The sequence below is a fragment of the Indicator indicator genome, chromosome 10 (assembly GCF_027791375.1).
Source record: "Indicator indicator isolate 239-I01 chromosome 10, UM_Iind_1.1, whole genome shotgun sequence".
NCBI classification, from domain to species: Eukaryota; Metazoa; Chordata; class Aves; order Piciformes; family Indicatoridae; genus Indicator; species Indicator indicator.
In genome coordinates, this window is record NC_072019.1 from 9,004,386 (window position 1) to 9,027,357 (window position 22,972).

Here is a 22,972-nt window from a genome sequence, read left to right on the forward strand (position 1 = left end):
GAATGAGGGGTGAGAACTGTTCATGGGAATTTAAACAAGATCCTTGCTAGCCATTCATGGGAAGGATCTACACTGATACATTAAAAGATTAAAAGGCTGAGATGCTGCTGCTGCTCACTTCAGGTTTTGCTGAATCATTCAACAGGGTGCAGAAAGCAGGTAATCCCTGACTTTTTTTGCTGAAGAGAGCCTCACAGGGATATTTTGGAGAATTGCATGGAGACTGAAAAATGTAAAAGGAAAATTGTGCTAGGTTTCAGTGAGCCTGGAAGGCAAGACCCATCCTAGTGTGAGTCAGAGGGTGTGACTCAGGCTTCTGTCCTGAATTTCATTAATTGGACATGCTGTGCTTTATGTTTATGTACACTGAATATTAAGTATATAATTCCAGAAAATTACTTACAGTTGTAATTCTGCTACTCACACCGAATCATGAAAAACACTAAAATTCTACAAAAAACTTTTAAATTTTAATTTTTTAAAAGACTAAATTACAATCTAATAAAATGCACATAATATTTATAAAAAGCCATCATTAGCTACTTAATATTTCTAAAAGCTTTTGTTGATAGCAGTTCAGACTTCTATTTTGTAAGAAATGGGCTTCCAGATTTCAGTAAAGTAATTAAAATATGAAAGAGTATGTCTGAGAAATGGTATTATAGAAACCGGCATTAAAAAAAATCTCCCCTCACAGCTAATATATTCAATAAAAAAGTTGCCTTGGTTCAGTGTAATTTAAATGGTCTGGTCTGTTCCTCAGGACTTTGAGCCTCTTTGTTAAAGTTCAAATAATGAACATACTTTCATGTACCTTGTTTTGAGTTAATCCCATTTTTATGAATGAGTAAAAAAATGAGCAAGATACCTCTTACAAGAAAATAGGGTTCCTTCAAGAAATAATCCCCTTTCTGTAGATCTCCCCTCTTTTTCAGCATCTTAAATGAAAATAATGAGTTTATACTTAAAATGGCAAAAGAATACAGCTGTAGAAAAACTATTTTTTTAAAGTGATTGCTTCCTGCCTAGTTTTACCTCAACTGAGCAGTGGAGTTTTGTCTGCTGGGCTGCAGCATGGGTTGGCTGCACACTGGCTGCTGGGTTTCCCTGAAAGAAGAGCTGAGTGCTGTGAACTCCAGACCTCTGTGCAGTGTCAGAAGCTCTTACTGTGCCCAGTGTAATCTTTTAATAGACATGCTTGCCAGAATTACTTTTTTCTTTCAAAGACCAAATTAGAAAGTGCAGTTGTCATTTAAATTGCCTCTGTCTTTGTAGTAGTTGGTAGTGATCTGCTGACCAGGATTGGGTAATTTAAAAGCTGTTTAACAAAATAACATGCTTGTCTGTGTGAAATATATACAGTGCTGAGAGACGGGGAGAAAAGTCTTCCTTGACATAGTTCATGGATTCTTTAGAAACCACAGAATGCTGAGACTTTTCTGCAGAGTTATAAGAGCGTTGCAAAGCCCATGTTAAGCATTTCCATGATTTTCCGATGGTGGAGTATGTTCAGCTGTTTCTGTGCACCCTGCATGTGCACACGTACATGCTTCAGTGGGAAAGGAAGAGGATTCTTAGCACGGTGTTCATCGGGCTTTGCATTTGTTGAACGTATATTACTGAAATACTGCCCAAGATGCATTACTTCATCTTGTGTAGAACATGAATCATCATGTTGCATGATTTGTTAAAATAAAAGAGGTTGTGAGAGACAACTGTAAACATTCTGTTTCAAAAGATGTGCTCTTTTGAAAAGACCTTTCTGTTAGAGCCAAATAACACAAGAAGCACTATTTCCTTGCTCACAGGGACATATATATTTATTTCTGCAAAGATTTGTTTTGGATTCTCAGTTCTTTCAGTATCTGCATTCTTTGAAATAATTTTATATTTCCATGTTGACTTTCTCTGTGCTTTAAGTTTTAATCAAAGGTTCCTTGCTTCTGATGTTGAGGACTACTGATGTTAGCCTGTTTACATTCCACTATTTTTCCTCTGTATGGGGTGAACATTCATGTGTGGTGGTGTCTTTTTGCTTTTATCTGCCAAACTTAGCACAGTTTGGTATTATTGACAGCTCAAAAAGATGATATGCTAGTGGGCAGGATGCGTGAATTATTAACTTATCTTTGCACTTTGACAAATTTAGGTTATCTTTCTAAAGACAAATTGTTTCTATGCAGGAACCAAGACAGTAGAATGGTAAATAAGGCATTGCAAACTTAATGTAAAACAGTTTTTAGCCAACTATGAATGCAACATATTTCTGTTCTGTGTTAAATTTCTTTCTTAGGCTAAAGTGTAAGAGGAGTTTTTTTTTGTTAGCGGTGTTTCATTTAGACTTCTTAGTGTGTTTTTCTACATGGATTAATCACTTAAACAATGTGTATTAGCACTAAAAATCTCCTTTACTTTTCCTTTGAAATGTGATTTTGCAGAAGCCCTTTATTATTTTCTTTCAATAAAGAGTCTGCACTCAGCTAATTTCTGAGCAGATAAAACATGCAGGAAACATATGTTTGACAGGAAGCTTTTCTATAATCAAACTGGTCAGCAGGACTGAATCCATGCTCTTTTTCTCATTAGGTATTAATCTCTCATTTTTGGAAAAAAGCTCAACAACACCCACAGCACTGGTTAATACATACAAACACAAATGAATCAGAGACAGCATATGTTGCATTTGGTAATAGACGCTCACTTGAGTTAATGTTTACGTTGTGCTGGAAGTTCCAGCTCGAAAACCAGAAAGGTCTTTGCAGTCGGGAAGCACTTTGCATTCCTGGGCTGCAGACAGCAGCAGCATGTCATCCATGGCACAGTTCACCTTGAGGCAATTAGCAAGAGGACTGGCACTAGTGATTTCAACTGCAGGAGTACAGCCAAACAAAATAGGTTTATGCAAGTACAGTAAAACAAGCAACAAGTTGAGTACAGTTTGGTTAGATAAAACAGTATTGAAAATATTCATGAGGAATTGCATTGGAGATTCAAAGTCACCAGTGATAACAGTAATTATTGACAGAGCCACATACTTCTGAAAAACTCTGAAATGATTGAATAGCAGGCAGTAGTGTTCAGATGCTGGTCCTTCAAACTTTCATCCTGTGGCAGTGCATCTGTTTATCAGGAATTATCTGCTGAATGTAAATGAATTTCAGTCCTAAGTCATTGCACCTGTTGCCAAGAGGTATTTATTCCAATCGCTTGCCTAAAGCACTGGGAGTTATTGCTTGATGTTTTGTAGCTTAAAAAAAAAAGCTGTAGTTTCAAAATCATTTGTTCAGAGAGGAGAAAATGCAGCAAAACAGTTCATTTTACCCTAAGCACTGCTATTTGGCAGTATTCACATTTGCACGGCACAAAGCTGCAATATTGATTTTTTTGCTCTCAGGGCCTCCCACTAGTTCTTTCTTCGATTGTCAGGGTTGCAAGATGGATTGAATTACACTTTTCTTGTTGATACGCTTATTTTTTTCTTTGTTGATAGGAAAAAAAAATTACAAATAAAGCTTCAGCATAAAGATCACAGTAGCTTTGTTAATGGACTTTAGATTTATTTATTTTATTTAGTTAAAATTCTTCCTGCACCATATTCATTCCTTAGAGGAGTCTCCCCACCTAACACATGGTGCATTGGTTTTCTTTATTGCTTGCTGCTCTTGCAATGTAACACCTACATTGCAATCTCAGGTGTGTCTTCTGTTGCCTGTGATATAACCTTGCTCTAGTATTTTTAATGTTGGTCCTAATAAAGAGCTTCTCGTGGATGCCTGCAGGGGGAAAAATTGCAAGATAAAACATATTCATAGTACTTACAGCAGTTGCCATAGATGATAAAATAAGATTTGCAGGCAGCTGATCTCTGTAGCAGACTCCAGAGGTCTTGTATTTGAATTTGAGGTATTTCTTAGCAGAATTTGAGACTCTGCTGCAGGATCTGCAGTAAGAGTTCAGTGTTTGTCACAGGTAGTTCAGTGTGGATTTGTCATTCCTGACCCCGTAATGCTCTGTACCTCTGACCTGCTGCTGCACACAGCACTGCATGTGTAGCCACCAACAGACACCTCAGTGGCTGCACCCTACAGACCTCCTTTCTGACTGCCCATCTGCGAAAATCCCCTTTGGACAGCCAAAGCCTTGTTCCCTGCCTACTGACAGAAACTCAAAAAGTTTTAAGGGGGGAGGTGGCCAGACCTCCAGCCAGGCCATGGTGCCACATGCTGGAGGAAATCTGGCTCAGTGCAGGAGATACAGGCATCACTGCCACATTGCCACCAACTGAAAGGATGACCTTTATGGGGATGGCATTCAATTTGACAGGAGCAGTAAGATGCAGAAATGGCAGTTGCTAGCAGTATTATATTTGGTCCCACTGCGGCTGTCGTGATGGTAATTAATCAGAGGAGATGCTATATGCGTGTGTGTAGTGGGGGCTTTATGCATCCTCCTCTCTGTGCCCATTTAACGCCCTCGCTGAGCCATGAGCAGCTTCTGCCTTTGTTGTATTAGTTTGAGGCATAGGAGGAACATGTGGGGTGTTAATATGATGGATTCATGGTTTAGCTTTTTCAGCTTTCAGCTCATGATAGTTCAGTAAGCCTCTAATAATAGTGTCTGCTATTGTGCCATGGTATTTGCAGCCAAACAAACAGCCAGGAGTGAATCTGAGGTGGAATTGTGGTGCTTTCTACAGCAGTATGGCTTCTTCCCATAATCACAAGTGCTGAAACATTTTGGCAGAGTAACAGTACTGGTTTCAAGTAGAGTGTAGTTCCACAAAATGTGAAGTAAAGGCAGACCCAGTTGCTGCCCTCTGGCCTTCCCCTCCCCATTGTGCCAGTGTGAATTCCCACCCAGCCAAAGATCTGGTCCTCTGGATACCTCATCCATTCTTCTGCAATAAACGGAGGGTAGAGTCAGACCAGCCCCTTGCATTAGTTTACTATAGAAGTTGGTCAAAAGCTGGTTCTGATGAAAAGGGGAAGGCAGAGGTGTGCAGGTAGTGAGTGGCAGATGGAAAAATGGGTTCTGGCTGCCAGGGAACCACATCCTACCACTAGTGTGATCATTACCAACAGCTCTTTTTTGTGGTCCTAAAAGATAATCATCATCTTACAGGAGGAGTTTTAGTCTACAGATCATTAATTCAGTAGAAAAAAGTGACAGCCTCTGGTTTGTGTGAAAATTTACTATCAAGGGGTTATCTCAAGTTGTTCTTGATGTTTTTCAGATCCTTTCTTCTTTCCCTCTTCTAATGCACCATACTTTTAAAGAAAAGTTTCTGTGCCTTCAAAACACCGTAGAGCTCCAACTTTTCCATACTTAATAGCTACTTCTCTTTGTGGTCACAACTTCTTTCTAACAGCCTGCACTGAAATATTAATGGCCTTGTGCTAATGTATTAGGATGACTTCTTAAAAAAATACAAAATATCTGCAATTCTGCTGACAGTTTAGAAGGGATTTATTATTTTAAGGAATTAGGTATTTAACCATACGTTACCCAGCTTGTCTTCCAAAAGGCAATAATGCACACATTCTGTAAGAAACAGAAATAGTCTGTTTAATAATAATCTAGTAGTAGTGATGTAAAAGTCTGATACACAGCTTCATTTTTCTGAAGCAGAATGTTTTTTGCATGAAGAAATGTCTGCAGAAGGCTAAACGTGCAGATGAATAGCTGAACCATTGTTTTGTTTCTAAAGTTTTTCATACCACTTTTTTTTTTTTTAGGAATTCTCTCACCTGGAAAAAACATGTTAAAAATGAGACCTCTGTGAAACATATAATTTTGGGGAGGGGTAAAGAGATTCTGTGCAGTACCCATGAACAGTCTGGTGTACTGATAATTTTTGTATTGTATGTATATTAAGATCATCTAGTCTGTTAATCTAGCACTGCCAAATCCACCTCTAAACCATTTCCCACATCTTTTAAATACCTTCAGGGATGGTGACTTAGCCACTTTCCTGGGCTTGGTTTAATTTATACTGTTTAATTTATACTGTAAAAGATACAGTAAGGAGCACTAAAGTTCAACTAGATAAAGTATCAGCTTGTATTTTAAATTTGGTGGTACAGACATGTCCATGCTGGGGACATAAAATAGCTAAGCAAAAGAAACCAACTCTTCCTGGATAAAGTAAAATACAAATTAAGTAAGACTAAATTCAAACTATGGCTTTGTGGATTTTTTTTTCAGTGTGATTTTTTTGGATTCTGTCAAAGTCACTTCTGCATTTGCAAAGCCTACCTGCTCTGCTGCTTCCTGCTTTCAGAAATAACCCAAAGAAGGAAGGTAAAAAACAGAGAGAAATGAGGTGGGAATGGCAACATGTAATGTAGCCATGCAGACAGGCATCAGTGTGTGCCCTGGCAAGGATGAGAACAAGCAAAGAAGAATTTCCTCCTTTTCCATATTAAGGACTCAGCAGCAGTGGTGTTGGGATGTGACAGTTTCATGAAAGATGCTTCACTTAACATACTACCAGGTCAAACTGTTTAAAGGTGTGCTTTAGCACAGTGGCAAGAGTTAGTGCCTGTGTGACAGTAAAAGAATAGTCCGATGCAATGTATCTTTTATGCTCAATCCTGCTCTTTTTCTGGATTTTGTTTTTAGGTTTCAGCCGAGCAGCACTACCATTCGGTTTGGTTAGGAGAGAGCTCTCCTGTGAAGGCTACTCCATTGATCTCCGGTGTCCAGGGAGTGATGTTATTATGATAGAAAGTGCTAACTATGGACGGACAGATGACAAGATTTGTGATGCAGACCCTTTCCAGATGGAGAACACAGAATGCTTCCTTCCAGATGCCTACAAAATTATGACACAAAGGTAAATAGATATAAATGTGTGTGTGTGTATATATATATATACAGTTTTGATGACTAAAGAGGAAAGATGTCTGAATTAATACAATATAGGGTAGATGAAGTAGGGAATACTGAGTTGTAGTTATCAGTTTGTAATTGAGGTAGTATTGTTTCATAATAAAAACTACCAGTTGCAGTTAGAGAGGTTTGTGTTTTGTTTCTTAAATTCTGTGAAAAAAAGTTAAAAAGCAGGAAGGTTAAGTTCAAGGAGAATGGAATAATTCACTTATTTGGAGATTCCGTGTCTCCTTGTCCTTTAGGTGGTCAAACAGCACTCAAAAAACACGCCCAGCTGGCTGCTGCATTTTTGGGGTAAATTTACATTCCCTAACAAAGTTACAGATTTCCTCTGAATGCTGTACTTCCCACCTGTAAATGCATTCAATGGAAAATGCTGGAATGAATAAATGCCAGAATGGTTATAAGTTGTAATATGTTTGTGTACAGAAACATATATGCATATAAGCACAAGTTACATTATGTCTTAGTGACAGCAATTGTCATTCTGGGAAGACATCAATCAGAAGAGCATTTTTAGAACAAAAGGTATATCAGAACTAAGATTCACAGAAATTCCTGTGCTGCAGGCCTCATACAGGCAGCAGTCACCTAGTACTGACAGTTGTGGAAATGTCAGTAGAGATCAGTCACTGGCATTGTTACTGGCTTAAACTGCAAGCCTGAATAAGTTCAGGATTGGGGGAAGTCTTCCTCCCAGTGTGTTTTTCCTAGGGTGAGGAATGTGAACAAAAGGTAATGAGAATAACCTTGGAGATTTCTGGTGCATGTACAAAGTACGATTCACACAGATGTATGAAACGAAACATGCAAATTGTCCTGCATGCTGTGCATCATTTGCTGTGTTCTCTTTGAACATGGTAGCACTCAGTAACATACGGTCACCTCTTAAAAATTGTTTTCCATTTTGATTTCCCAATTGACTCAAGTTGTCATGAATGTGGCTTTTTTTTTTTTTTTTACCATTTTTGTGTGAATAGAGATATGTTCTCTTTTTCTCAGTAGTCAAACATTTGGGGTAGATTCAGTTTCAAATGCTGCAGGTAAATTAAGGATATCAGATCTTTTATTCTTTTTCTGTGTTCAATCTGTGACTTATTCTGTGATCAGTAAAGGAAAGGTTCCATTCCTACAGTGGTAAAAAGGTAATACAACTTTTTCAAATCATGTTTGAATTATTTTTTTGTGGTTCTAGTTCATTGTTGTTAATTAGATCAAGACAGCTCTCCATTGAGACTGCAGCAGCAGTGTCATCGTCCTCTAATCTGTCAAATCCCTTTGAAACTACCTTCAATTGCTTTTGTAAACTAGTGCCTCTCTGTAGACTTCCTTGTTGTGTAAAATGCATGTTGTGTTTTGATCAAAGTCCTCCTTATGCTCATTGCAAATGTACAGATTAGGGTAGTCAGCGACAAATACAGGGGCACAATCTTCCTGTGACATCAGACTGTTAGTGCAAAGCTTAAATTTCAGTCCTCCCCTTTCAATTAATAAACTGTAAGTCAATGATACCAGGGAGTATTTTTGAACTTAACCAGTCTTCTACTTTTAGTCTTTTTCCTACGGATTTCAATGAAATTGTGATAGCATGTATGTCATTGGTTCAGAATATCTGTGCTCAGAGAGAGTTTTTACTTTTTGTTCTTTTTTTTTTTTCATCTGAACAAATGGCAAAGATCATTTGATGCTTTCCTTTCTATTTTTGTCTGGCGTTTGTAGTCATTTGGAAGTTTGCTTTTGTAGTTTTCTTTTGCAGGTCCTGTCATTAAGTAGAAAAGCTGTCTCTTGCCCTGTTTAATCTTTTCTTGAAATTGCTCAATTTGTGGTGTATTGCAAGCATAGAAGAACACAGCAAATTTAATATGAAATATTAAAAGTTTTTGTATCTCTTTATTCATAACTGCATTGGTGATCATAATTTTTTGTTGTCTAAGGCAAACTGTTGTTTGGTATTCAGCACATGTCCTTGATCTGATATCGAAAAGTGTCACATCAGCTGTATTTTGATGGCAGCAATTGCATAGAAAATCTCACCTGAAGGACTATCAGATTCATTGGATTTCTTGTTTCTTTGGGGTTTTTGTTATTGTTTGGTTTGTTGGGGTTTTTTTTAAACAGACTAGAAAACAAGAATCTGTTAGAATGTTTAATCAGATGGAAAACTTCTTTCATACCTTTAGAAATAAGCAGCAATCCTTTCTACATTGCTACTTAAATTAGTCTTACAGTATTTACTTTTAAGGACTAACGATGTAGTTTTATCACTTCAGCTAGCAGTGGTTTTACCACTGCTTTTGATCACCGAATTCAGTTTAGACCTGCAGTTAAATGGAGTTCCACAGCAATTATTAAATACTCATCACTCATTTGCAACATTACTCCACAGCTTTTGCACAGCAGCTACATTTACTGAAGTTACAACGTTAAAACACTAGCTTAATTAGATCAATACTGTGAAATCTGAAGACTGAAAAATAAGATGAGGTTTCCACATTTACAGAAAGTCAAATGCCCTGGTCCCTTACCAGAGAATTTTAGAAACCAGTACATAAAATTTGCCAGTGTTCACTGATGCATCAGCTCCTCTTTTTTCAGAACAATCTTTTTTCCCTCCCTTTCTTCTTTTCTGTAATTCTCAGAAGATTTGTTTCAGACTTTCCTAAGAAACCTGACTAGGACACTAATGACTTCATTGCTTTTACCTTTGTAAAGTAGTTATTAAATTTTTAGTCCCTGATTGAAATTACATCCCAATTCTTCAGAATAAAATCTTTCAGGTGTATTTGGATTCCATGTAAACTTCAGATGGGCACAATTAAAATTAAAGTTCTGAAGAAAGAGACTAGACCTTCAGAAAATCCTTCTCCCTTTCACACTTTCTGATCATTAACCCCAGTGTTTGCATACAGTCAAGTTTGAGAGAGCCTACCACGGGCTGAAGTTGAGTATAGAATATTTGGTGAGGGAGCTGTGCAAGTGAGTGGCAGAGAACGCATGTTTCAGGCAGTTATACCTTAAAATAGTCAAACTTCTTGGTCCTTCATTGTCCTTTAGCAGGGACAAAGCTCCTCTGTTTCCTCTTGATTTAAAAAGAAATTAAATGAACAGAGAAGCGGAAGATGCAGAGCAGCCTGAGGAAATTGCTCTAGTTGCTCACTCACGAAGTGTGTTTGTGTGGATGTAGCCAGAAACTGACATGAAATTTTGAAGTTGCTAAGGTTGACTAGTAGTGCTTTTTATAGGCACAGCAGAGATTTGATTTTAGTCTTAAGTCCACTTCCATTGTAAGCAGATTGGAAGTGGATTGCTGGAGTTCTATTCAAACCGCTTGTACATCCATGAGGATTTGCTGCTTCCAGTGTCAGCTAAAAAAGCCCCACTCTGCAACTGCAAGTGGATGGAACATAGGGTTTTTTTTTTTTTTAGGACAGGTGCTAAGGGTTACATAGATACCACATCACGTTTGGATTTGTACTTTATTACCTTAAAATAATAACATGTTGAAAAGCGCTTGTAAATACAAGCTTAAAAGACCATTCAAAGATGAAGGCATATTCTATATGTAATTTTATAAGATGCTAAGTTGCATTTTTGCATGCTAGGACCGTTCTCATATGAATTAAAAGTAGGCTTTTTAAAGAAATGATATTCTTAGCCCTAAACTTCTTAGTTAGCAAAAAATCCATATGATTGTAAAGATTAGACAACATTACTGTGATTCCAGTACAGTGCAATCAGATATTATTTTTTGCCTGTGTATTTAAATAGACACTTGGATAGCGTGGCAGATTATAATAATTTTGAATAATGTAATTTTAAATCTTGAAAAATTCTGTATTTAAAAAGGGGGGGGGGAGGGGCGGGGCTGGAACTGGATGATCTTTGAGGTCCCTTCCTACCCTGATAGTTCTGTGATTCTGTCTATTGCAATTGATACACCTTTATTTTTTTGAGTACTTGACAGCTATAGCAGCTTGCAGTACATTAACATTTTGTGTTTAAAGAAAACTTAGCCTATTAATACTGAATCTATGGAATTGTTTATGTAGATGTAAAATTGCAGCATTTACTATTAACAGCCAAATTAATGTTAATATAAGAAAGAAAATACTGTTTCCCTCCTAATAAAGGCTAAAAACACCTTGACTTTTTCAAAATAGGAATTTCTGATCCATGTTCTGATACTAGGAGCATAGTTGTGATCATTTAAAAAAGGAAAAAACTGAAAATGTTTAAAAAACTACAGACTTTGCAAACCATGCAAGCATCCGCATTAAAAACTATAATCTCTCAGTTGTTATATTCAGTTTATTTTTGATCTGCAACAGGAAAGGAGGTTACATCAATCCTGCACTGAAATGGCCTTGAAATTCTATTTTCATCTACAATATATACTATGATTGTAGTTTTATGTGATCTTTGTGGCTTTACTAAACATATTTAATCAGTATATTTTCTCTATTTAAATATGCAGAAACAAAGCAGACCTCCATATAATACATAAACATAAATATAAAAATATGTTAGATATAATAAATGAACTTGGGGAAATGTAATTTAAAAAAAAACTACTTCCTTTTTAAAACACTGCAGAAACATAAAAAGGATTAAAAGAGGATTTATTCCTCTTCAGCAGTGAGTGGGTTTTTTTTGGTTGCACGTATCCTGTTCTATCTGTAACACATGCAATGCAAATACCTTCAATAATCGTATCCAGCATGACACCAGTGAAGGGTTCATGCTTGGGTTTTTGTTACCATGAATTTTTCTCACGTGGTTAATACTCTTAACCTGTCATGTCCATCATCTCTTTGCAAGACAACTGAGCTTAAGTGGAGGGTCTTCAAAATGTAAGTGAAGTGCCTCCTACCCCACAGTGTGATCAATGGAAAGCTGAAGGAAGCAGCATATTCATTCTTTCTCCTGGGACTTTATTTTTTTTTCTCAGTCTTTCCCAACAGTACAGTAGGAGAATGGAGATGTTCATTCTTTTCCACCTATTCACATCCAATAAATACGTCATTTTGAAAAATCCTAAATGAGAGTGAGACTTTTTTTTGAAAGAAAACGAGTTCTCTGAAGAAGACACTCGAGCCCTCTGTCTTGTTCCAGCTTGTCAGGTCTGCAGAGGAAACATTGTTGCACTGTATTAATGTCCTTTAAAGTGAAAAAAAAAGTTTGATGTGTTCCATGATGTGAATAAATAAAGAAAATCTTCCACTAGACTCCAGGCTTGTATGGATAGTGGATAAATTCCCTATAACTGATTAATCTCAGTGATCAGAGTGAAAATGTCTTTCCAAAAACAAACTTCATACAGGATCTTTGCTGATAGAAGGCAAAAAACCTGCTGTGGGGATCACTGCAGAGCTGAATTGGAGCCTTTGCAAAACCTCCACAAAACAACATTTGAGTGTCCCAAAAATAGCTTCTTCAGACAGAGCCCACGGTTCATTCAGTGTTTAAACTGTAGCATGCTTCAAATTTCATTTTTTAATGTGACTTAAAACGATTTTCACAGGCAGGATTTTATCCTCTGCCATTCACAAATGACTGTGATTGTGGTAATGGCACACTTTACTTCTGGGGTCTGCCAGGTTTAGACAAGGGCTCTGCTGACCCCTGCTGCTATATTGCTTTTTTCCTTTGCTTTTCTTTCTGCAGCCAAAGATTGCCTCCCTTAGCTAAAGATACTATGTAGTGAAAAGTGCCTCAGAATAAGAGGTACACCTTGCCTTTTTCTGCTTTCTGGTCATTAATAGCTTGCATATCTGTGCTTTTTGTGTCAGATAAATACCACTGCGGATGATCAGATATCACAGGCTGATGTGAGGTGCACATCGGAGCTGCTGTGCTACTGATGCTCATCGCGTGTATGAGGCTCTTCTTTTGCTTTGGCATGACAGCAGTTTCTGTTACACCTTGCTGACAACTGCTTCACAAAACATTTACTATACATGATTATGAGCATTATATATATATATATAAGCATTTTTTAAAAATGAAGGCTTCTACTCATCTGAAACAGATGTAAATCGTAGTACAGCAGTCACCCTGTATTTTGGTGTAGCAGAAAATTAAAGCGCTCTTTATTTTTAAATGAAGCTTTTCACCATACTGTGCTATGGCCTGATTATTCGTTTTGTTTTGTTTTGCCTTGGATTGATTTTGGTTTGTTGTGTTGTGTTTTGTTTTGTATGTGTTAGTCACAGGACTTAGTTATGACTCAAATGTAAAGAAAAAATGCAGAAATACGTGAAGCCTATTTTCACCACTGAGGCGTAATCACAGAGGCTAGAATATTCATGAAGCATTTATAGTCCTTGGCTTTATTACAGAGAAAAACAGTAATACCAATGACAAGAAGAAAATGCACTGTTATTGTGCATTTTCACTATCATTAATTCTTAATATGATTGAGGTAAGTCTAGTTTACTCATTAAAAGTAGGAGGGTTTATTAATGGGGTGGTTCCATTGTGGCATTACTTAATACATTAAACAAAAATCCCCGTATTGTGAGGTTCTGAGCAGTCAGGTAAGGTGAAAAAGCTGTATAATGGAATGTGTCATTTTTTTGCAGTGCATTCTATTTTTTTTCTGCAGAAGAAATTACATTACACACATGCACGCGTTGCTGTAGTCACAAGCTAAAAGGATCATTAATACCAGCTAAGGACACTTAAAATTTAGATTTTAGTTTGCCAAAAAAGATTGGATTCATTATTTTACCAGGGCATAGGTGGGTTTTTATTTAATGTTTTCATAGCTTATATTTAAGTTGTCTCCTTACCTTTTTTATAGGCAAGCACACCATCACATTCTTCTTAAAGTCAGTGTATACTTTATCTGGGGGGATAGTATATGCATATTCATCACTATTTCCTTGCCATTCATGGGTGAAAATAAATACAAGTAACTGTACATAAGTATATATAATTTTTAAGTACTATGTGCTATTTCCTGTGTATATGAGAGTCATATAAAATACAGGGTTCAGCCTGTAATTTTCTTCTGTTGTTTTTGTTATTTTGGGGCCGTTTTGTTTTTGGTTGTTTTTCTTTTTTTCTGATTTCTGAAATGGGCTCTGCTAGGTCTGCATACTGTTTAGCCTACAGTTAATCATGTGCTATATGGTTTTGGTATGTAGTTATCAGTTTTGGCAATTTTCTCAAAAAAATTAGTACTTTCAACACCTTTCAGTTGAATGTTGTCTTTCATAGATTTGTAAGAATTTTATAAGTTTTTCTGAGTTCTGGTCTAGTCAAAATAACTTCATGTTTCAGCTGCACTCAAAACTTTATTACTAAAAAAAAATCTGATTTATTTATATATTGCTATGTCAAATTTAGTTCATATAGGATAATACTTTAATAATTGAAGCCTATTAATTACTCCCACCCCAATATATCCTCCATAATACTTAGCCAAAACAGCTACATTATCTGATAAGTTGATTTAGGACTTTATACATGTGTTCGTATAGCCATTTATCTCAACCCTTGCTGAGGAGACCTTTATTAAGCTGTGATGACTACTGAATATGAAATGTAACCAAGATTATTTTTTTATTCAAATATAATTTAAATATTCATCAAAAAGGAGTTATGCTTGAAACTGACAGAGACTATTAACATCAAAAAATATAATTAACTGCACTGGGTATCATGAAGCGGAGTTAGCCAAATAGCTGAGAGGTCTAATTGCTCTGGAGTCTGAGAAGCAATAGTTTTATTTTATGCTGTTGCTGTGGAATTAATAGTAATGTGGTTTGCTATGCAAGGCAATTAAAAGCTGCCTGTTAAGGTTCATTGCACTGTAGGAAATCCGTCGAATATCACTTAGTAAACAGAACTGACATGGAAACTTGATCTAGTGGAAAGTGTCCCTGCTCATGGCAGGGGGGTTGGAACTAGATGATCCTTGAGGTCCCTTCCAACCTTGACAATTCTGTGATTCTGTGAAAAGGTATATGAAGATGGGCAAAGCCGGGGCATAAATTGTAAATTAGGACAGATTAATATGAGTTAAATATATTTAAATAAGTTATAAGTACTTGCTGGTGTTATAAAGTTAGCAGTAGTGTGATGAAAGTTAAAAGTTTTCATTAATAACACAAAAGAAATAGAATTTAAAGATTATTTTAGTGAAGCTGTTTAATTCAGAGGAAAGGAATGAAGAGTAAAATGGGTTTAAAAATTAAAAGGTAGTTACAGAGTAGTACAGAAATGGGCAGGTCTCATACTCTGGAAATTTCCTTGTGCCACAGAATAATTTCCTACTATAATTATAATAAAAACCCACACCTTCTGACCTTTGTGGCTCAATTAAGCTTTTTAGCTGAATTCAACAAGTAAAAACTCCCATAGATTCTGCCTGTGCCCAGGGTATACAGTCTAAAAAGAAGTGACCATATTCATGGCATTTGGTCATTAATGACATTGCTGAAATGGAGGAGTTTAAGGATCAAAGGTATGAGCAATAACAGTATTTTACAGCATTTGTTTTTTTGCTCTGTAATAAAAAAATTGCTATCTAATTGCTTAATAAATGGGCTATAATTACTGAAAGACATAGATAATTTCCGTCTGCGTTTTATTTTCTACATATCGCACAACAATTATTAGTAAAAACACTGTCACAAATAAAAGAGGTCTTTTTTTTCTTTTTTCTTTTTCCTTTTTCTTTCTTTTTCTTTTTCCTTTTTCTTTCTTTTTCCTTTTTCTTTTTTTTCTTTTCTTTTTCCTTTTTCTTTTTTCTTTTCTGTAATAACTGTGAATGCAAGGAGTTTGAAGGTATGTTCTTTAGTACGGTAGTCAACTTCTATGCTTTTTTAAGAAGTAATCTTGAAAACTAGTGTTGCACTGGTAAAATAAAATCAAACCAAGAATTGAACTAGAATTCCTGGTTTATGTATAAAGATTGGATGCCTGTCTCATACATTATTTAGTGTGCTTATCCTGTTTATATCAGTGACATAAGAGTGCGTGCTATTTTCTCAGAAGAGTACTTTCTTTGCCGCTTCACAGCACAGTGCCTTGTACTCCCAAGCTTGCACATGGTGTTAGCAGATATTTAAAGCACTTCAGCCTAGCATTTTATAGGTCATGATGAACTGAGCCTATAAAACAAGTTACTGCAATGAAGTTAATGCAGTCTTAAGAGTGTTACATAGATGGAATGCCCAGTATTCAGCATATTTTTAGCTTGCTGTAGACATATCAATGGGGAGGAAAAGTTCTTACCACATAGATTTTTTTTCCCATTGTAATACAGCAGCTATAGGAACCTTTGAATTTCAATATCTTGTTGCATGTACACATTAAAAAGAGAAAACAAAAGAAGTCAGGTAGCAGAATAATTTATTTAATTGAGCAAGCTGCTGTGAGACCAAAGTCTTACAGTTTGAACACCTTCGAGGGAGAAAGTCTTACTACTTAATGACACTGAGTTGTATAACATTGCATATGGCAAAATAACATATTTTGCTGTTTTTTTGTGTGCAAAGGCATCTATATTCTTTTCTTGGTAGCAATCTGTGATCTTTAACCTTACTGTTCATTGCTTCTCAGATAATTGCTTCTTGTAATATATATCTATATGATGAAGGAGCAATTTTGTAATTTATTTAGTACACACATTTTTCCAGCAGTGTACAATTGTCTTTTCACTATAACTCAGGTTTGTGCTTCTTGTCCTCTGTTTAATACAGTAGTTTAGGCTGAGTTGTTAAGTGTAGCAGTAACCTGACGGTTCTGAACTTACAATCTTTCCCTGTTTACTGAATTTCTTAACAGCACTGAGTACTATTGCACTCATGTAGGTGTTTTCTCATCTAGAATGTAGTAGCACTGATACTGCCTTCAGTATATTATTTTAGTGCCAGCATCATTGGTGGGTATAGGAAACATTATTTACTTTGTATATTTAGCTCCTTAGATAACTTTCCTGCCTTTGTGACAGCAAAAGAACACCTCCTGGAGTTACGTTTAAAACAGGAGCACTTTGGGTAATGTACTGTAGATAGAACACATGTGATTTAGTGCTCAGTTATCATAAATGCCATCAGCAATGCCTTGTTGCTTTCTTATCAGCTGCTTCCTGCTGTCAGCCCAGTGCTTATTTCAATAGAAAAGGATTTACATCAGATGTAATATAGCATTGTGTATGGCTAACATGGGGTTTTTAATTGTGCAGGCACATGCGACTCCTTCAGTGGTAGACAGTTTGATAAAAGGATTAGATCACGAATATTTTGGACACAATTAAACATTATCTGTGCATTAACAGAATCAAGCCAGTGAATTTTCTGTTGTGTTTTTTTACAGAGGTGCTTGACTTGTGTTAAAACTCACCACAGAGTACGCAGGATTTTTGCAGATGTAAAAACAAGCAAACAAAAGTAGATCCTTACACTTCATTTGGCTTAAAACTGGAGGTTCCAAAAACCAGAAGAGTGCACAGCTCAAATCAGTAACTTAATCCCTTAACTTCAAATCACAAATAAGAAAGTGGTATTGTGCTTTCCAAGTTAGCACAGAAGGATACTTTTGCAGAGGAAGTCCTATACCTGGAAGCCCTGCAAGCTTTCTAGATGATAATTAGATCCAGACATCACAGTGGGTAATGAATAACAGTGTTTTGGCCTCTTGCTCAGCATTTTTCTTCAAGTTCTATCGAGCCGTAGAAATCGGTCACACCATAGCCCTGTGGAATTGGTAAATATGCAGTGGTGGGCACGTGGCCTCTGCTGATAAAGATTATAACCCAAAAAGGGTATTCCCTGAGGTGAGTTTACAAAAAACCAATTTATTCTTTTTCACCCTGTAAAACTCATCTTACATTCAGGATCTCGTACATTATTACGAACTCTAATCCTCTGAGTGGGTAATTAACGGACCAGAAAAGCCATTTGTGGAAAGAAAGAGCCATAAGGGTGAAAAATATTTCTCCACTGAATGATCTTTAAGGAGTAAATAATTACAAGAGTGAGAGGTTTGGGATGACCAATCTAAATCTGAACATAATTAGGATGAACACAGTTTGAAAATCGAAGCAGTTGGCATGTGCAACAATTCTCATATCAGAAGACTAATTAAATATTTAAAAGCCCGAACCCCCTTACTATTCACAGAAAAATAACCTGCCACAAAAGGGTCTGTAACTTTGCAGATAATTAGGAAGGGTTACAGGGGGGGTGGAAAAAATCACAGATTGTCTCCAAGGTTCTGCAAGGTCATGTCTTATTATGGTGTATCTTTTATATGGTCTGATAACAAGTTTCTTGCTAATTTAATCTAACTAGGGCATCCCATAGCGATTTCCCATTTCCCTTGTTAAAAACGTGATCATTTTTCTACATGCAAACTGCAATAGGTGAACATTTTTATAAATAATTGCTCCTAAGTGATACAGTCTATAGTACTTTAATTATTCAAGGGGAATACATGCGTTAAAGTTCAGTTAGGGTTGCCCCCACCACACCCCCCATTTGAAATTGTCCTCATCTTGTCCATTGTAGAGGGAAACCAAAGGACACCATGAAATCATGTTGCCTTGATGGCGAGTTCTGTCAATTAGTAAGTCTTATTCTCCTGTTAGAGCTAAGGTACAGCTATATTTCTGCAAACAGAAGAGCTGTGTTAAGCTCAGGAGGGTCATGGTGAGTTAAGCTGAATTTGCATTTAACTGATCTGGAGGTCCAGTTGAAGTATGAACACTAAAAGTGTACTGAGGTTTTTACATTTCAGAAGTTGCAGTAACAAAGCACACCTGTCATTTGAAGTGTCTTATTTTAGTAATTAAAGTGGGTGATTTTTAAAAATATATTGAAGATCTGTGCCAATTAACATGAAGGATAAAGCTTCATGTTTTCAATATTATAATTCTTCAGGTTACTCATTTGATAATGACTCAGGAGCTGTCTTAAGTTATATAACTTCTAACTACATGATGAATATGCTGCATGCCAAGCTATGGATAAAAATGATCGACAGCACTGCAAAAAAGAGGTTTTTACTCATCCTGTGAGCTTTACCTGAGAGTCTTTTCTCCTGCAGGTTTATTGCAGCATTATGCTTCAGGATTTGCACTTGAATTTTCTATACGCTTTAGTGCTGTGCTTCAGAAATAAATATCCCTTTGTAAGGGTCTGATACTATTGCCCAAACCTATGTTTCTCCCCTGAAACCTGCTTAACCCACAAGGCATGATGCTGCACTGAGGCCCATAATCTGTGCATCTCTCTCAGATATGATGCAGCACTACTAAAGTTTTCATTACTAAATATGCATAGCTGCAGGCTGTTTATTTTGTTTAACTGGTGGAACATTTCATTGGGTCTTTAGAACTGATATGTTTCAGAAATGTGGTTCTGCTTAGCTTCGTTGTTGTGCTAAAACACACTGCCTGTAATCCCATGCTGTGTTTTGCTTGCAAATACACATGAACATAAATAAGACGACAAGATCATGAATATGACTTTATCACATTTCTTCTTCCTCAGGCAGGGTTGTGTTAGAAACATTTCTTCTAAAAGGCAGGTTTCCTCTGCTTCTACTGTTGCAGGGTTTGGGTTTGCACCTATGCAAACATCACCAGGAGATTGTTCCCTTTGCACACCTCATTGCATTTCTCGATACCTAGTTCTGCTGTCTTTGCATTACAATCTGTTCACAGGCTCTGGTAGTGCTAACAGAACAGGTCTTTCATATATGTGGTAGAAAAGTACTGGGGGTAGAAAGATGGTATTATAAAAGCACTTTAGAAATTACCAAGAGAAGTCATGAGTTACATATTCTACTGAAATCTACATTTCTTCTTCTTTTTCCTCCCTTTCCCTGCCTTCCCCCTTTCCCCACCTTTCCCCCCCACCCCCCCCCATACTTTATTGGAGCACTGGAACAGGCTGCCCAGAGAGGTTGTGGAGTCTTCTCTGGAGGCTTTCAAAAGCTGCCTTGATGCATTCCTGTGTGGCCTGCCGTAGGTGATCCTGCTTTGGCAGGGGTTTGGACTTGATGATCTCCAGAGGTCCCTTCAAACCCCTAACATTCTGTGATCTCACGCTCCAGTTTCAGGTTGATAATAACAACCCCATAATAATAGAGGTTGCACCAATAAACAAGGTACTTGGAACAAGGATGAATTGTACCACATAAAAAATAGTTCAGATAGTTTAAATGTAAGTGGGAAGATTTGTCTTTTTCAGCGACTCCACTGAGTTTAGAGAACATGAACACTAAAAGACAAGCAGGTCATAACTAGATGTATTAAAATTGTAAGGAGAGGTTGAAAGCAAGAATTACTTTGACATGCAAGTCTGATACACGTTCATTGATAGTGAAGCAGACTGGATAATACTAAGAAAGGCCTGTGGGAGTTGCATGTTTTCTTTTGTGTGCTATTGTCTGTTTGGAGTTTTCATCCTTAATGTGTACCTTAGACTCCCACAAGATTACCTTGTATAAAGAAAACACAATTAAATATTACTGCATATTTATTGAGTGAACAACACTATGGTGCACCTTCTTCTACAATATCAATTATACACTATTTACCTTCCTTATGTCATGTTTACTCAGTAAGTGGGAAGGTTGAACAAATCATCAGTATTACGTGTAATAGAAAAATAGAAACAATTTTCTCATTTTTTTTTATCCCAAAATATTTTTCATCCAAACCCACCAAGTTTATTGTTGTAGTGGTCATATTGCCAAGTGCATAGAAAATTCCAAGACTGGGTTGTGAATTTTCAAGCCAATTTCTAGCATGGTTTATTGCTTTAGCAGTCAAAGGAAGATCGTCAGTATCCAGAAACAATTCTCTTTTATACATGCTCATGTATGATCTCCCAGTTTTTCCTTAGATTATGAAAACTATTACCACTGCACACTAAATTCATCTTCCCTTTGAGCTAGGTAAAACAGGTGCAGGGTTTTTTTTTTCATGCTTGTTTCCCTCCTAATAGATTTAGAGATTCTGACTTGAAAATAATTTCTAGGAAATTTCATACACGAGTAAGCAAAATTGCCTGTGTGGCATCCTGGGTTGTGTAAAAATGGTTGCAGGACTATGTCTGTCTTCAAGGAAGCATGGCTCTATAGGAGTGTGTGTGCTCACTCTTCCTGCCTGAGTAGGGTTGAGCTCCTGCTGCTGCAGTTGCTGGAGTGCTATGGGTAGCATACTGATGGCTGCCCAGTGCTGCTTCAAATCAGGGTTTCACGGCAAAGCTTGAGGTTTTTTAGCAGGTCTTTTTTTTCAGGCTTTGGTTAGGCTAAATTTTCTAACTTACTAGGTTTCAGAATGTAATAGTGTATTTCTTTTGAGGTGAAATTGGAACTCAGAATGTCAATACATTCCTTTAAAAAACTTTATCTACTGTGGTGTATATTTGTGCCTATATGTGTATCTGTACACACCCCTCAAAACAAATCTCTGTTTTCTGGCTTTTATATGTAAGTTTTGTCCAAGTTTTGTATGAGTTTGTAAAACATAGCATTTAAGTAATGTCTGACATTTTCATTCATATGTTATTTTAATAACAGGAGTGGAGGTGTAGTGTACATCCATCCAAAAGCAGAAGTGCATCTCTCATGGCAGTCGTAGACCTAATAGGAATACACATATAACAACAGCCAGTTACTCTGGGTCTTACCAGAGGTTTTACCTAGAGGTTCAGGAATTTCTCATTTAAAAATACTCTATTGTTAAAAGTCAATATATGGAGTGTAGTCATTCCACATTCCCATCTCTTTTTACTCAGACTGCAGCTCACCCAGGGTGAATAAGGAACCAGAAGACCATATGGACTATGTGGTGCTACAACTCAGAGTTTATGTGCCTCAAGTGGTGTTTAAGCAGATTGCTCCAGGCGATATGTAGGAACATGTCATCATGCTAGCTTTTAAGTATTTAATCAATATGCTGAAAGAGAAATATTGTCAGATCTGACTTAAAAGTTTCAAAACATACCAAGATAGATTTCTTAAATGCATTGACAGTTTTATTAAAAAATAATTTTATTTCTTAAATGTGGCTTTGTAGTGTATATTTTTTTCCTTTTAAAAGTGAAGTACACATGACTTTCTGTGTTTGCCAATTTTACCTTGCTTAATGTGAAACACTGCATTAACAGAAGTGCAGAATAAGAATACCCTGAATTATTTTGATAGCCCATTTCTGGCTAGACGTGAACCCATGTCTTTTTCAAAATAGCATAATGTTTCTTTTATGATGCTGTCTTTGTCAAAGTTACATATACAAAACAAAAACCTTTGAAGGCTAAATTTTATAACGTGGACATTATTTCATACATACCTTAATGATGCAAACTGCAAGAACCACTTGGAAAGGAACTGCAAGTATCTTGATGTGACTGATGTGACTTACCCATAAAGGTGACCTCTTCCCTTAGTCAGTGAGTTTGATCCATGAAATGCTAATGTCTTTCCAGAATCTGCTGCTCAGATTCCAGTACTTCAGTTCCTGGTCCAGTCATGATATACTGTGTTTTTCGTTCTATTGCTGGAGTATTTGTTCAAGTCCACAGATGTTACATTTTTCATCTTCCTTAGAACAGTGGTGAAAAATGGCCTTTGGCAGAAGATAATGAAATTTTCTTAATTTATATTTTCAAGCAGAAGCTTCAATTGAAAATGGCATCCTATGGCCTGGAGACATAGCTCTAGTGCAAGTTTCAGGGGAGCTGTAATAATAATGCAGTGCCAGCAGTGACGAGGAACGATGGGACAGTGAAGAAGTAATTTCAGAAAGAAGAGAGTGTGTACCAAAGCTTTGTTACAGCATATCTAATGATCTGCTGAAGATTCCCAATGGCTTTTGGGAGCATGACAGGAGAAACTAATGTTATCTTGCCAAAACAGGAGCCCTTGCCTAATCAGCAGAACAAGATTATTGATCAAAACACCTCACAGAATACATTGCACGTGGAATCTCGTCTGCATACATTGCATGGAGAAAAGTGCAATAATGAGCATAAGATAATATAAAAAAAAAAAAGGCAAAAGCAGTTTGTTGGAAATTGCACAAGTCAAGATTAAGAGTTGAAATACAAACAAATTATCG

The 22,972-nt window shown here is 36.7% G+C and overlaps 1 protein-coding gene across 8 annotated transcripts in view; it reads left to right on the forward strand.

Annotated features, from left to right (window-relative positions):
- ADGRL2 (adhesion G protein-coupled receptor L2) overlaps positions 1-22,972 on the forward strand; it is a 124,776-nt gene that overhangs the window by 47,832 nt on the left and 53,972 nt on the right. For all 8 annotated transcript variants that reach the window (XM_054384119.1, XM_054384118.1, XM_054384120.1 and 5 more), the window contains exon 2: positions 6,622-6,835. In XM_054384119.1, coding sequence (XP_054240094.1) covers positions 6,622-6,835 — 214 coding nt within the window. The remainder of the gene's footprint in view (positions 1-6,621; positions 6,836-22,972) is intronic.